Here is a 15,588-nt window from a genome sequence, read left to right as displayed (position 1 = left end):
AATCACTGTAATTATACTGCAAAATCACTGTAATTATACGTCCAAATCACTGGAATTAATTGGCAAAATCACTGGAATTAATAATTGTACGTCTGAATCACTGGAATTAAATAGCAAAATCTCACTATCGCCTGCCTAGTGAAGTGGAATCTAGATGGGATTTGGTACCGGGGAAACAATACCTCCATCAATTGTCTAAATCCCACTGCGCTAATGGCGGATACCGGACGCACGTCTAACACCAACATAAGTGTCAAGGTCTAAGTTATGAGGGCTTCCATCATCATGTGAAGCTGAACCACTAGTCATGAACATAGGCCAGGGCCTCAGCCGTTCCTTGCCACTCCGTGTCGTAAATGGCATATTGGCAAGTTTACGTTTCTCCTCAGACCATTTACATTTCTTTTTTTGGGTCTTTTTACTGAACTTTGGCTTTTTGGATTTTACATGCCCTCTACTATCACATTGGGCATCGACCTTGGCAGACGATGATGGCATTTCATCATCTATGTCATGGCTAGTGGCAGCAGCTTCAGCACTAGGAGGAAGTGGTTCTTGATCTTTCCCTATTTTAGCCTCAAATTTTTGTTCTCCATTATGTTTCTGGAGTTATATAACACAATATGCGGCAAAGGAATGACTGATGGCTCATGGCCAGGACACTACCGCTGGTCTGATGCAGGACAACACAGCAACACTGTAAGGGACTTGTTGTTGTTGTTGTTGTTGTTGTTGTTGTTGTTGTTGTTGTTATTATTATTATAATACTGTAGCAGTGGACATATAGCAGCAGCGTATACCACTGTGACTGCCTGGTCACTGGAATGACTGATGGCCAGGACACTACCACTGGTCTGATGCAGCACAACACAGCAATACTGTGAGGGACTTGTGGTTGTTATTATTATTATTATTATTATACTGTAGCAGTGGACATATAGCAGCAGCGTATACAACTGTGACTGCCTGGTCACTGGAATGACTGATGGTCAGGACACTACCACTGGTCTGATGCAGGACAACACAGCAGCACTGAAAGGGACTTATACATCTACACTGGAGATATGGCAGCAGAGGACACCACCACTGTGACTGGTCACTGGACTGATGCTGCACAAGAGAGACACTACCCCTGGTCTGATGCAAGACAACACAGCAAAACTGCATGGGACTTATACAGCAGCCAGCAGCACTGGGGACATATAGCAACAGAGGACACCAACACTGTGACTGGCTGGACTGATGCAGCACAATACACTGACTACACTGGAGTGGACTGAGCAGCACACCACAGCACAAGACTCGCCACCCCACTTTCCCACCCCCACACAGACACTGAGGACGGAGACACTTCCTCTCACTACACTCTCCGAGACTGGAGTGAAAATGACCGCGACCCGCGGCTCCTTATATGGAATCCGAATCCCGCGAGAATCCGACAGCGGGATGATGACGTTTTGCCTCGTTCGGGTTTCCGAGTCAGGCGGGAAAACCCGAGCCGGGCTCGGAACCGGACTCAAATGGTGAAGTTCGGTACGGTTTGGTTCTCTGAGAACCGAACCCGCTCATCTCTAGTTTATGCCTATAATTACAGAGCTTTCATGGTGTGCTAGTAAAATCATAGCCCTTTTAAATTTCAGGCATAAGCAAGATCAGAGGTGCTAGTTTTAGAACCCAAGGCTTAGTAAATAAACCCCATTGTTAGAGAATGGAAGCTTTGTATGTAATGGAAAGGTGTCTCTAATGCTTAAATTATCACTCCACTTATGTATAGCAAATAATGCACTTGAACTACAGGATCATATTAGTTTGGTTTCTGCCATCCTACATAATAAAAGACTAACGTTACTGCTCCACCTCTATGGGAGGGAATTCAAGTGTTTTGCGCACTGGCAGCCACTAGATGGTGTCTGACAGATCAAGTCAATTGTTGCTCCATTCAGGTGCGCACAGCCGCTGGTTCTGACATTACTGTTGTGTTGTTCCGTCATTTTGACGGGCCGGTAACTAATTCATTATAATATGTGTCACAGGAAAAGAGAGACCTGGATTTTAATGTAAAACAATTTGCCATTTAAAACCTGCTGAAATCGTGCCGGCGCGTGAAATCGCTGGCTAATACATTTGGGCCATAATCTCTCATTTAATAATAATATATAGTAGGGAATAGATTAAAACCACATTGTCAGAATAATAAGTTTTGAGAATGATTTGGAGTGTTTGGAGGGGCCCCACTGGAGTAGCGGCGATGTGCTGCAGGACAGCACGCAATGTTCAGCTGCGCACATACACGGTCAAGTCACATTATTATGACCACCTCCTACATTTGACGTCGGCAGCGCGTAGTTCGTGAAGTACATCACGTGTGGTGCGCTGGCGCGGTGGGTATATAATGTGTTGATAGGACGTCTGCACACTTATCACTCGTTGCTGTCACTGGTAAAAGGGGAGATTTATCCAAGTTACAAAAAGGGATGACTGTTGGCTTCCGGGCCAAGGGTGGCAGTATTTCTGACACATTTTGTGAACTGGTCGCGTGCTGCTGTGGTGAAGGTGTATCGTGACTGGACAAATGACACCATTGCGAATAACCGACGTGGAAACTGTGGAGCAGCACGTTCCATTGATGTGAGAGGTGAACGTTGGCTACGAAGGTGCGAGAGGTCCAACTGACATGCTACAGCGGAGCAACTCACCGCTGAGCCCCAAAAAAAGCGGGTACCAGAGACCCCTCACTTTTAAAAATTGGGGTTCTACCTGTCCTTTTCTGGGTCCCATTTTAATGAAGGTTCTTATTAATGAATCAAATATAAAAACACAGACTGGATTTGGACACTATAAAAGTGATGGTAGGAGGGGGGCGGGGGGGGGGGGGTGACAATGCTGTCGGGCTGTGTAGCACACAGGACACACTGCACCAGAACTGTAACTAGACATTTTGGTGCCTTCGGCAGAAAGTGAATTGGTGCTCTACCTCCTATATTACAAAGCATGGACAGTGCACGCCTAAGGCACGCAGCAAAAATGTAGGGGCGTGGCAACATAATAGTGCCATTTCACATTACACCACACAGTAGTGCCATTTACACACATTGCACCAGGTAGTAGCTCCTATACACACTGCGCCAGGTAGAGAATGTTATACATATTGCACCAGGTAGAGCACATTATACACATTGCGCCAGGTAGAGCACATTATACACTTTGCGCCAGGCAGAGCACATAATACACATTGCACCAGGTAGAGCACGTTATACACATTGCACCAGGTAGAGCACGTTATTCACATTGCACCAGGTAGAGCACGTTATACACATTGCACCAGGTAGAGCACGTTATACACATTGCACCAGGTAGAGCATGTTATACACATTGCACCAGGTAGAGCACGTTATACACATTGCACCAGGTAGAGCACGTTATACACATTGCACCAGTTAGAGCACGTTATACACATTGCACCTGATAGAGCACGTTATACACATTGCACCAGGTAGAGCACATTATAAACATTGCACCTGGTAGAGCACGTTATACACATTGCACCAGGTAGAGCACGTTATACACATTGCACCAGTTAGAGCACGTTATACACATTGCACCAGGTAGAACACATTATACCAGGTAGAGCACGTTATACACATTGCACCTGATAGAGCACGTTATACACATTGCACCTGATAGAGCACGTTATACACATTGCACCAGGTAGAGCACATTATAAACATTGCACCTGGTAGAGCACGTTATACACATTGCACCAGGTAGAGCACGTTATACACATTGCACCAGTTAGAGCACGTTATACACATTGCACCAGGTAGAGCACGTTATACACATTGCACCAGGTAGAGCACATTATAAACATTGCACCTGGTAGAGCACGTTATACACATTGCACCAGGTAGAGCACGTTATACACATTGCACCAGTTAGAGCACGTTATACACATTGCACCAGGTAGAGCACGTTATACACATTGCACCAGTTAGAGCACGTTATACACATTGCACCAGGTAGAACACGTTATACACATTGCACCAGTTAGAGCACGTTATACACATTGCACCAGGTAGAACACATTATACACATTGCACCAGGTAGAGCACATTATACACACTGCACCTGGTAGAGCACATTATACACATTGACCTGGTAGAGCACGTTATACACATTGCAGCCACCACCTCAGACCTCCAGTCGTCCCCCCCCCCCCCCCTCTATCCAGACAGCGTCGCGGGAACCCCCTACAGCAAGCCCATCTGTGATCCCGCTGCGGCCAGCTCTAAGGCAGCAGTGTGTATAAGCTAAAGCTTCTATCTCTGACTGTTACAGAGACCCCAGGCACCTCTGCCCTATCCCTACTGTCATCTCTGCTGATCTCCACCACGCCGACCAGCATGGTAACCTGCAGCCTATGGCGTATCTGCCTACACATGCTCATGCTGCTCCTCTGTGCCTGCAGGCTGCATCTCTCCCTGAAGACCAGCATTTGTCCCTATCTCCCTTCCCAAGGTTCCCTCCATCCTTATCACCAAGCAGTATTTTAGCAGCCTGCCAGTACAGCTCACTGAAGATCTGTTTCTGATGGGCATTGATGGGGAATGTGTGGTGGTGTGGATGCCCGATGGCAGCGCTGCGGCTGCATCTGAAGAAAGAAACAATTAGTGCGGCAGCAGCATGGATCGGCCTGGCTGGGGGGTTAGGTACTCAGACTGAGCCCCCACACCCCTGCGTGCGCCAGGGTCCCCAGCCGCCCGCTGATCCGCCACCTACCGCTGGCATTTTCCCCAGTCACGATCCCCGAAACAGCTTCCTCCACATGCACCGCGTAAGGTCACCGGTTAAATCTCTGGCCGGAGATGACAGCCCCCCAGCCACACACAGCAGGCTTGATGTTCCAGTCAGGTCCTGTGCGGATCACAGAGTGAGTGGAGGGCGGGAGATCACTCTCTCCATGGTCTCCTCCCCATCCTCTGCGATTGGAAAATGAAATTGACTGACAGCACAGGACAGCGCTGCTGATTGGTCAGAACGTGTCCTGTGGGACCCAGGTTTTTTTTATTTTCAAGTCCCCGCTGTCAATTATCGGGTAAAATAAGCGCGTATTTGCGAACACTGCAATGTACCTGGGGGCTACCAGACGTGTCTAAAGCGACCGCTCAGCCGTCTAGCTGCTGTCCATGCGGTTACTCTGGCTATTAGCTGGTACTCATAATAATGTGACTTGGCCATGTATAAGCCTATTATGGGGGTGCGAGGAAAAACCAGCTATATTGCAGGCTGTGATGCACTGTTTTGGAGCAGCACATGGCGGGCGGACAAGCTCCTAATTGCCCCTGAAGACAAAAGAAAACCTCCAGGGGATATACAAGTCAGACAGCAAGTGATATATAGCTTTTAGCAGGTTTGCACAAGACTGCCTTCCCATTCCAAGATATTTATACGCTAACGCCACCCTCCTTAAAGACATTATCAGACAATACTTCTTTGTAATAGTGTACACCAGATGACACTGAATCAAGCATAAATACATTTGACATTATGACATAGGTCAAAAAGAATGTGACCTTTACATCCTGCTAAGCCTCCAGTAAAGTGCTGCTAAAGTTACCAGGATGCCCAGTGTCTGACTGGGGCATGTAGGGCCCACCGGGGAAATTCAGTGGTAGGGGCCTATGTTAGGGGTGTGGCCAGTCTGCAGAGGGGGTGTGGCCTGCCACCTCATTGGTTTGACTAACCACTAGAGAGTGCAACGTCTGGGCCCCTTCATAAATATATGCAGTAAATTCAGCTGCTTCATGCATGATAATGTACCAGAGTAATATCAGCAATGCAGTGTAGAAAATACACCATAGTCCAGTGTAAGGTAACATATGTATAATGTATAATTCAAGTGCACAGTCTGGAACCTGATCCTTAGAGCAGGAGGTGGGCCCCCAGGAAGTGGGGCCCACCGGTGGTTTCCCCTGCACCCCTGTGGGCCAGTCCAAGCCTGAGGATGCCAGTACAAAAGATCTATTCAATCAGCTAAAGACATCATCTTCTATTGACCCATTAAAAGTTCTACAACTTACCAAATACTGTACTTCATCCAACTGATTATAATTATTTTTTCACAAATATACTTCATCACAACAGAGAAATAAATCCGTTAAGTAAATCAGTAAGATTCTCACCAGAAAGTATATTTGCGTGATGACCTAATTGCGGCTGTTGCACATGAAACCTGCATGCCGCAGTGACCGGAGGAGAAGAGGGCCGGGAGAGGGGGGGTTGTAGGTATAACAGGGACAGGAGGAGGTGCTGAGAGCGTGGGATGGCACATGCCAGATCCATTTATTTACCAGTATACACATGTGTTATTGTTCCCAGCAGAATTGCAGTTATTGACGCTTATTTGATGGGGTTTCAGTTCTCTGTTGTTTCCTGCAGGAAGTCCACATGGATCGCTGTGTCCACCTGAAGGATGAGGCCGTGGAGGCCATACTCACCTGCTGCCCTAACATCTACATTCTGCTCTTCCATGGGTGCCCGCAGATTACAGGTTGGTTTGTGTTACAGATGCTTCCATGTGACGAATGCTTTATCTGGTTATTAAAGGAAAAGGTGTAGCTCGGTGGTTAGTAGTGTTACCTAATACTCAGACACACTGGAGCCCCTGGTTTTCAATCCCAGTGTCAACTCCTAATGACCTTGTGCAGGTTCCATTGTCTGGATTGTAAACTCAGATGAGCAGGGAGGCTCGCTCTGCGTGTGTAGTGCTATATAAGAGCCAAAGCAAAATGTAGTTAAAAGCAGGGAGTAAAATGAAATGGAATCTACTGGTTTATGTAAGTTAAAAAAACACATTGTTACTGAAGAGGAGAATAATCCTTAAATAACATAGATCACAAGCATGTAAAACACTGCACAGCTCAGATATATTGTACATAGAGGCACTAGGGGAGGGTTGGGATATGGGAGGAGAGGTTAGAGATAGGCACTAGGGGAGGGATATGGGAGGAGAGGTTAGAGATGGGCACTAGGGGAGGGTTGGGATATGGGAGGAGAGGTTAGAGATAGGCACTAGGGGAGGGTAAGGCTATGGGAGGAGAGGTTAGAGATGGGCACTAGGGGAGGGTTGGGATATGGGAGGAGAGGTTAGAGATAGGCACTAGGGGAGGGTTGGGATATGGGAGGAGAGGTTAGAGATGGGCACTAGGGGAGGGATATGGGAGGAGAGGTTAGAGACGGGCACTAGGGGAGGGATATGGGAGGAGAGGTTAGAGATGGGCACTAGGGGAGGGATATGGGAGGAGAGGTTAGAGATGGGCACTAGGGGAGGGATATGGGAGGAGAGGTTAGAGATGGGCACTAGGGGAGGGTTGGGATATGGGAGGAGAGGTTAGAGATGGGCACTAGGGGAGGGTTAGGATATGGGAGGAGAGGTTAGAGATAGGCACTAGGGGAGGGTTGGGATATGGGAGGAGAGGTTAGAGATAGTCACTAGGGGAGGGTTAGGCTATGGGAGGAGAGGTTAGAGAGGCTCTACGGGAGGGTTAGGCTATGAGAGGAGAGGTTAGAGATGGGCACTAGGGGAGGGGAGGGATATGGGAGGAGAGGTTAGAGATGGGCACTAGGGGAGGGTTAGGATATGGGAGGAGAGGTTAGAGATGGGCACTAGGGGAGGGTTAGGCTATGGGAGGAGAGGTTAGAGATGGGCACTAGGGGAGGGATATGGGAGGAGAGGTTAGAGATGGGCACTAGGGGAGGGATATGGGAGGAGAGGTTAGAGATGGGCACTAGGGGAGGGTTAGGATATGGGAGGAGAGGTTAGAGATAGGCACTAGGGGAGGGTTAGGCTATGGGAGGAGAGGTTAGAGATGGGCACTAGGGGAGGGTTAGGCTATGGGAGGAGAGGTTAGAGATAGGCACTAGGGGAGGGATATGGGAGGAGAGGTTAGAGATGGGCACTAGGGGAGGGTTGGGATATGGGAGGAGAGGTTAGAGATAGGCACTAGGGGAGGGTAAGGCTATGGGAGGAGAGGTTAGAGATAGGCACTAGGGGAGGGTTGGGATATGGGAGGAGAGGTTAGAGATAGGCACTAGGGGAGGGTTGGGATATGGGAGGAGAGGTTAGAGATGGGCACTAGGGGAGGGTTAGGATATGGGAGGAGAGGTTAGAGATGGGCACTAGGGGAGGGTTAGGATATGGGAGGAGAGGTTAGAGATGGGCACTAGGGGAGGGTTAGGCTATGGGAGGAGAGGTTAGAGATAGGCACTAGGGGAGGGATATGGGAGGAGAGGTTAGAGATGGGCACTAGGGGAGGGTTGGGATATGGGAGGAGAGGTTAGAGATGGGCACTAGGGGAGGGTTGGGATATGGGAGGAGAGGTTAGAGATAGGCACTAGGGGAGGGTTGGGATATGGGAGGAGAGGTTAGAGATGGGCACTAGGGGAGGGTTAGGATATGGGAGGAGAGGTTAGAGATGGGCACTAGGGGAGGGTTGGGATATGGGAGGAGAGGTTGGAGATGGGCACTAGGGGAGGGTTAGGATATGGGAGGAGAGGTTAGAGATGGGCACTAGGGGAGGGTTAGGATATGGGAGGAGAGGTTAGAGATGGGCACTAGGGGAGGGTTAGGATATGGGAGGAGAGGTTAGAGATAGGCACTAGGGAGGGATATGGGAGGAGAGGTTAGAGATGGGCACTAGGGGAGGGTTAGGATATGGGAGGAGAGGTTAGAGATGGGCACTAGGGGAGGGTTGGGATATGGGAGGAGAGGTTAGAGATGGGCACTAGGGGAGGGTTGGGATATGGGAGGAGAGGTTAGAGATGGGCACTAGGGGAGGGTTGGGATATGGGAGGAGAGGTTAGAGATGGGCACTAGGGGAGGGTTAGGATATGGGAGGAGAGGTTAGAGATGGGCACTAGGGGAGGGTTGGGATATGGGAGGAGAGGTTAGAGATAGGCACTAGGGGAGGGTTAGGCTATGGGAGGAGAGGTTAGAGATAGGTACTAGGGGAGGGTTGGGATATGGGAGGAGAGGTTAGAGATAGGCACTAGGGGAGGGTTGGGATATGGGAGGAGTGGTTAGAGATGGGCACTAGGGGAGGGTTAGGATATGGGAGGAGAGGTTAGAGATGGGCACTAGGGGAGGGTTGGGATATGGGAGGAGAGGTTAGAGATGGGCACTAGGGGAGGGTTGGGATATGGGAGGAGAGGTTAGAGATGGGCACTAGGGGAGGGTTGGGATATGGGAGGAGAGGTTAGAGATGGGCACTAGGGGAGGGTTGGGATATGGGAGGAGAGGTTAGAGATGGGCACTAGGGGAGGGTTGGGATATGGGAGGAGAGGTTAGAGATGGGCACTAGGGGAGGGTTGGGATTTGGGAGGAGAGGTTAGAGATGGGCACTAGGGGAGGGTTGGGATTTGGGAGGAGAGGTTAGAGATGGGCACTAGAGGAGGGTTGGGATATGGGAGGAGAGGTTAGAGATAGGCACTAGGGGAGGGTTGGGATATGGGAGGAGAGGTTAGAGATGGGCACTAGGGGAGGGTTGGGATATGGGAGGACAGGTTAGAGATGGGCACTAGGGGAGGGTTGGGATATGGGAGGAGAGGTTAGAGATGGGCACTAGGGGAGGGTTGGGATATGGGAGGAGAGGTTAGAGATAGGCACTAGGGGAGGGTTAAGCTATGGGAGGAGAGGTTAGAGAAACTGAGTACACCCCTGACATATATATACACACCAATGGCTGCTCGATATGTCTGTCCCTGTCATCCAGCTGGACGGGCATTTGCTTGCCCAGCTTTGATGTCAACTCCCCCGGAACAAGTGTATAGGCGGTCAGCAGACTGCCCATACATACAGCCAGATGGCCCGATATATCTTCAGATATTTCATACAGCCAGATGGCCCGATATATCTTCAGATATTTCTGCCATCGGATATGCTGCACACCAATGCAATATGTCTGTGAGTGACATCATTCACAAATATATCAGGGGTACACACCCGCCGATGGGCTCACAATATATCGGCCAGTGTGTACCCAGCATTAGGGTTAGTCTGCGGGAGGGTAGGTTAGGGTTAGGCACTAGGGGGAGGGTTGAGGTTAGGCTATAGGAAGGAAGGTTAGGGTTAGGCTATGGTGATGGTTGGGGTTAGGCTATGGGAGGGAAGGTTAGGCTATGGTGATGGTTGGGGTTAGGCTATGGGAGGGAACGTCAGGGTTAGGCTATGGTGATGGTTGGGGTTGGGCTATGGGAGGAAGGTTGGGGTTAGGCTATGGTGATGGTTGGGGTTAGGCTATGGGAAGTAGGTTAGGGTTAGGCTATGGGAGGGAAGGTTAGGGTTAGGCTATGGGAAGTAGGTTAGGGTTAGGCTGTGGGAGGGGAGGTTAGGCTGTGGGAGGGGATGTTAGGGTTAGGCTATGGTGAGGGTTGGGATTAGGCTATGGGAGGGGAGGGGTTAGGGTTACGCTGTGGGGAGGTTAGGGTTAAATGGGAGGAGGAAGTTATCAAACCCTTCTTTAGAATGTAAGCTCTCATGAGCCTCAACCCTCATGTGCTTAGCCTTCTCTCACATAAACCATCTTCGACGGCAGTTCATCATAGTGGTGCTGGGATTATACTGCTGATAGGTACATGGTCTGTAATGTGCTTGTTGACATTTCGTACCCAGGCCCAAATGTATTTTAGCCTAGACGAGATAAAGTGTAGATGGATAAAGAGTGATAAATGACCAGCCAATCAGCTTCCTAGCTGCCATGTCACAGGCTGTGTTTGAAAAATGACAGGAGCTGATTGGCTGGTACTTTAGCACTCTTTATCCATCTCCACTTTATCTCTTGTTAAGATTTAATACATTTGGGTCCCAATCCTGAATATACAACTTTCTGCAAAATGGAAAAGTAGAATAGACTATACGGATAGCATATTCAAAAAACACAATGGTGGTTCATTCTTTAAGAATTTAATCTACGTATAATCCTATCATCTGTAATTTCATATGCATCGATTTTACTATTTTTTAAATTTCACAGTCTCATTGTTACATTAGTGTTTGCTGCTGAGCATACATTATACGGGTCTGGGACTCCAGGTCGACAACAAAAAGGTCGACACACCTTAGGTCGACACCAATTGGTCGACACGCCTTAGGTCGACATGGACAAAAGGTCGACAGGAACAAGGTCGACATGGAAAAAGGTCGACATGAGTTTTTTATGTTTTTTTTGGTGTCGTTTTCTTCGTAGAGTGACCGGGAACCCCAATTAGTGCACCGTGTTCGCTCGCCATGCTTCGGGCATGGTGCCTTCGCTCGGCACAGATTACCGTTCTAATCGTAGTCCACGTGGATCGTTAAGTATGAAAAGGTTCCAAAAAAGAAAAAAAATTGTGAAAAACTCATGTCGACCTTTTTCCATGGCGACCTTTTGTCCATGTCGACCTAAGGTGTGTCGACCAATTGGTGTCCACCTTTTTGTTGTCGACCTGGAGTCCGGATACCGGGAAATGTCTTCTCCCGAGTAGAGTAGCCCAGATATCGTGTGACCATACATGGTGGGATATCTCAGTGTGTGGCCACCATATCTGCAGGATGTCAGATAAAATGTCAGTCGGTCTGACAAGCATTTTATTTGACTGTGTATGAGGGGTGTACAATAAGTTTCCAGATGCACAAAAAGTATTTACAATCAAAGTGAACATTACATCTTTTCAAAGTATTCGCTAGAGGAGTCTATGTAAAGTTGCATGTACCTTAAACCACTTGGTGAAGCAGCAGGTATGAAGGTCTCCACTGCAGCTTCCGAGGACTCAAAACAAATCCCATGCATCAAGCACTTGATTTGTAGGAATACAAAGAAGTTGCAGGGGGCCAGGTCTGGACTACACGGCGGATGAACAAGTTCCTGGATGTGTTCATGGGCCATAAAATCCAAAACGTTCTTGGACTTGTGGGCAGGTGCATTGTCGTGATAGGGTAGGGCACCACGAGTGTGAGTTTTTGGGCGGAAATGGCTTCTAGCACTTGTGGCAGGCATTCGTTGGCGTACCAGTCCCCAGTGATGCGCGAAAGGTACGGTAGCTATATGACCAGTCTTAGCGACACAAACAGCCACCATCTGCTTGGCCATGCTGCGCACATGTCAGAACTTTTGTGGCGGAGTACCTCTGACTGGGGTCCACTGGGCTGTTATCTGGTCTCGGGGTCAAAACTGTAGATCCAGGAATCATCACCACTGATGATATCCCAGACAGAGTTTAAGCGACTACCATCAAACCTGGCCAGTATGTTGCCGCACCAATTCACCCGAGTCTCCTCCTGCTCTCAAGTCAGCTGATGGGACACCCAGCGTTTAGAAGCCTGTGTGTAATTGCGGCTGTATCTGCATCCGAAATGCCACGTTACAGTGTTTTCCATGAAAGCACTGTAGCAAAGAAGTCTGTATGCAGATACAGCCGCAGTCACACACAGAATATAGGCATGCTGCTTATCATTTTAATCAACAGAAGCTGCTGGTGCGTCATATTACATTACTTTGCGTCTAAGATGCATTTTCGCGGAAAAAAAAATAAAGCAGAAATAACCCTGCTCGGCGCTGCAGAGTCACACGGCACTTACGTTATGTGTAACGCGACTTGTTGCGTGCGGAGCAAAGATGTAAGAGGATGCATCTGTATTTGTACCCATTCTTCATTACCCCTTTAAATATTTCCTCTTCCACTGGCTGCCACGGTATCCGTTCACATGGTCGACCATGTTATGGTCGACCACTATTGGTCGACATTGACATGGTCGACATGGACACATGGTCGACACATGAAAAGGTCGCCATGAGTTTTTTTAACTTTTTTTTCTTTTGGGGAACTTTTCCATACTTTACGATCCACGTGGACTACGATTGGAACGGTAATCTGTGCCGAGCGAAGCGGTAGCGGAGCGAAGGCACCATGCCCGAAGCATGGCGAGGGGACGCGGTGCACTAATTGGGGTTTCCAGTCACTTTACGCAAGAAACGACACCAAAAAAAGTTAAAAAACTCATGTCGACCTTTTCATGTGTCGACCTTTCATGTGTCGACCATTTTCATGTGTCGACCATGTGTCCATGTCGACCATGTCAATGTCGACCAATAGTGGTCGACCTAATGACTGTCGACCATAACATGGTCGACCATTCATACCGGCACTGGCTGCCACACAGCTCCAAAGCATGATACCCCATCCGGGTGTGGTATGGAAGGTAGATAGTAACTAGGTCGACAGTAACTAGGTCGACATGGTCTAGGTTGACAGGTCAAAAGGTCGACATGAATTTTTTATGTTTTTTTGGGTGTCTTTTTCTCCGTAGAGTAACCGGGAACCTTTGATATTGAAACATTGGCCACAATACAGTGTTTGGCAGCTGTTATTGTTATCTAAAGCGGACGTTACTAAGCACGGACTGGCAGGGTGCCCAAATCTCTGCCAGCGTGACACTCGCTGCCTCACTATTTACTGAATTTAGAAGATGAAAGAAAATGAAATTGGTACAATTATGGACATCTAAATGCAAAATTGAAGTTTGTATTCTTTATTTGCGCTTAGAGATTAGACTCGGTGAAACATGCAGTCTCCCCAGGGATTCCCACAGTTTTTATACACTATAAAACAAATGGAGGGTGATTCTGCACTAGTAATTATTGTTTTGAACAACATGTAATAATATTGGTTTATATTCATTTGTCCTTCATAAATGGGAGGGGGGTGTGCAGCCCGTCTAATAACCGAAGTTTTGAATAAAGACATGCCAAGAAAGAGAAAAATGTTTTTGTTTTTTTCAACCCCTTTTTCTCTTTCTTGGTGTCAAACATCTCAAATCTTCGCATGCAGCTACAGAAGTGTCCTCGTACATCACTGCTGCAGGGGCGCCAGACAGCCCCTCTCGGCGTGACAAGTTCCTCAAGACTTTGTGTTTGGTGAAAAGCATCTTAGTCCCAACACAGTGAGACCAGGACGCACCACGAGACTGTGCTGATTAATCTGACATTTGTATATCTGTGTGTGACTCAGGGGGTCATTCAGATCAGATTGCTGGGCTGCTAATTTTGCTGTCCTGCGATCAGATATTCGCCGCATCTAGGGGGAGTGTGAATTCGCCGTGCAAGAGTGCGATCCTATGTGTACGCCGAGCTGCGAAAATCCACTTTGTGCAGTCTGTGCGCAACCCAGGACTTACTCCTCCAGTGCGATGAGAACAGGCTGATCGGCGCCGGAACTGACGTCACACACCCTCCCTGAAAACGCTTGGGCACGCCTGCGTTTTTCCGGCCACTCCGTGTAAACGCTCAGTTGCCACCCACAAACGGTCTCTTCCTGTCCATCACCTTGTGTACGGCCGTGCGATCAGATTTTTTGCACCATCCCCTCACTGACCGTCGATGCCCGTTGTTGTCTGACGCGCGTGCACATTGCGGTGAATGCGCAGTTAGGACCTGATCGCCCGTTGTGCGAAAACGAACAGCAACGATCTGATCTGAATTACCCCAAGTATCTGAATCTGCACACAAAGTGGCTACAATGTAGCAGCCGTAGCTCTTTTCAACACAAGTTCTGTTTTGCTCTGTATACAGACTCAGTGACACACAATATACAAGTGTCGTATATCACATTAATTAGCACAGTCTTCTGGTGCGGGCTAGTGGCATTACGTTGCATCTAAGATGCATTTTCTGCACAAAAATACGCCTGAACGGGACCTGGCGGCTCAGTCTCGCTACAGGCATCTCACGCTGCATAGCACATTGAGGCTGGATGTATCTTACTAAAGGGGGGTACTCACGGAGCGATATTGAATTTAAGCAGGATCGCTCCGTATGTACCCCATACAGCGATAGCGATGCGCAGCCCCGTGCATCGCTATCGCTGCTGGTAGATTGGCCATGCAGGCCAATCTAGCGGCTCGCTCACTTCACCCGCTGGGTGAGGTGAGCGCCCCCCCCCCCCCCCCGTCTCCCCCCGCACGCTCAGCACAGATCGCGCTGTACTGAGTGGCGGGAGAGATGTGTGCTGAGCACATCTCTCCTGCATCGGCCCGTGGGTACTGGGCTTAAGCCTCGCTGTGTGTCAACAATCCACACAATATCAGTTAATTTTTTTTGTTGTCCAATGTCACCACCTAGTGGCAAATGTTAAAAGTGCAGTTATATGAATCTTTTAATAGAGAGAGTGTAGTTTATGTAATAAATGCAATATATTTATATTGTGCCAGCATAACCTGCAGGGTTGAAAAAAGTAATAAGTACTGACCATTCTAGCAATTACACACATATATATATATATATATATATATATATATATATGTATATATCCTATTTTACCATTTACATAAGATGCAGGCACGCTACGGAGTTATAGGCCTTATTCTCATGCATTTCTGATATCAGACACACTGGAGCCATTATATTCTACTGCACATTCATATAAGCTGCACTGCACATTCGTCTAGATAGCGTGCACATAGGCTCGGAGCTGTAATTGAGGTGGACAGGAGGCGCGCAGTCTCAGAAATGGTTTGGACTTTCCGTGGCAATGACAGAGCAGTGGCTTAGCAGATGCATG

At 48.3% G+C, this 15,588-nt stretch overlaps 1 protein-coding gene across 1 annotated transcript in view; it reads left to right on the top strand.

Moving 5' to 3' along the window:
- Positions 1–15,588, top strand: part of AMN1 (antagonist of mitotic exit network 1 homolog) — a 241,834-nt gene that overhangs the window by 223,338 nt on the left and 2,908 nt on the right. The window contains exon 6 of the mRNA XM_063928860.1: positions 6,436–6,547. Within this exon, the coding sequence (XP_063784930.1) occupies positions 6,436–6,547 (112 nt within the window). The remainder of the gene's footprint in view (positions 1–6,435; positions 6,548–15,588) is intronic.

Source organism: Pseudophryne corroboree, chromosome 6, assembly GCF_028390025.1.
Source record: "Pseudophryne corroboree isolate aPseCor3 chromosome 6, aPseCor3.hap2, whole genome shotgun sequence".
NCBI lineage: Eukaryota > Metazoa > Chordata > Amphibia > Anura > Myobatrachidae > Pseudophryne > Pseudophryne corroboree.
This window is presented reverse-complemented; position numbering and strand designations above follow the sequence as displayed.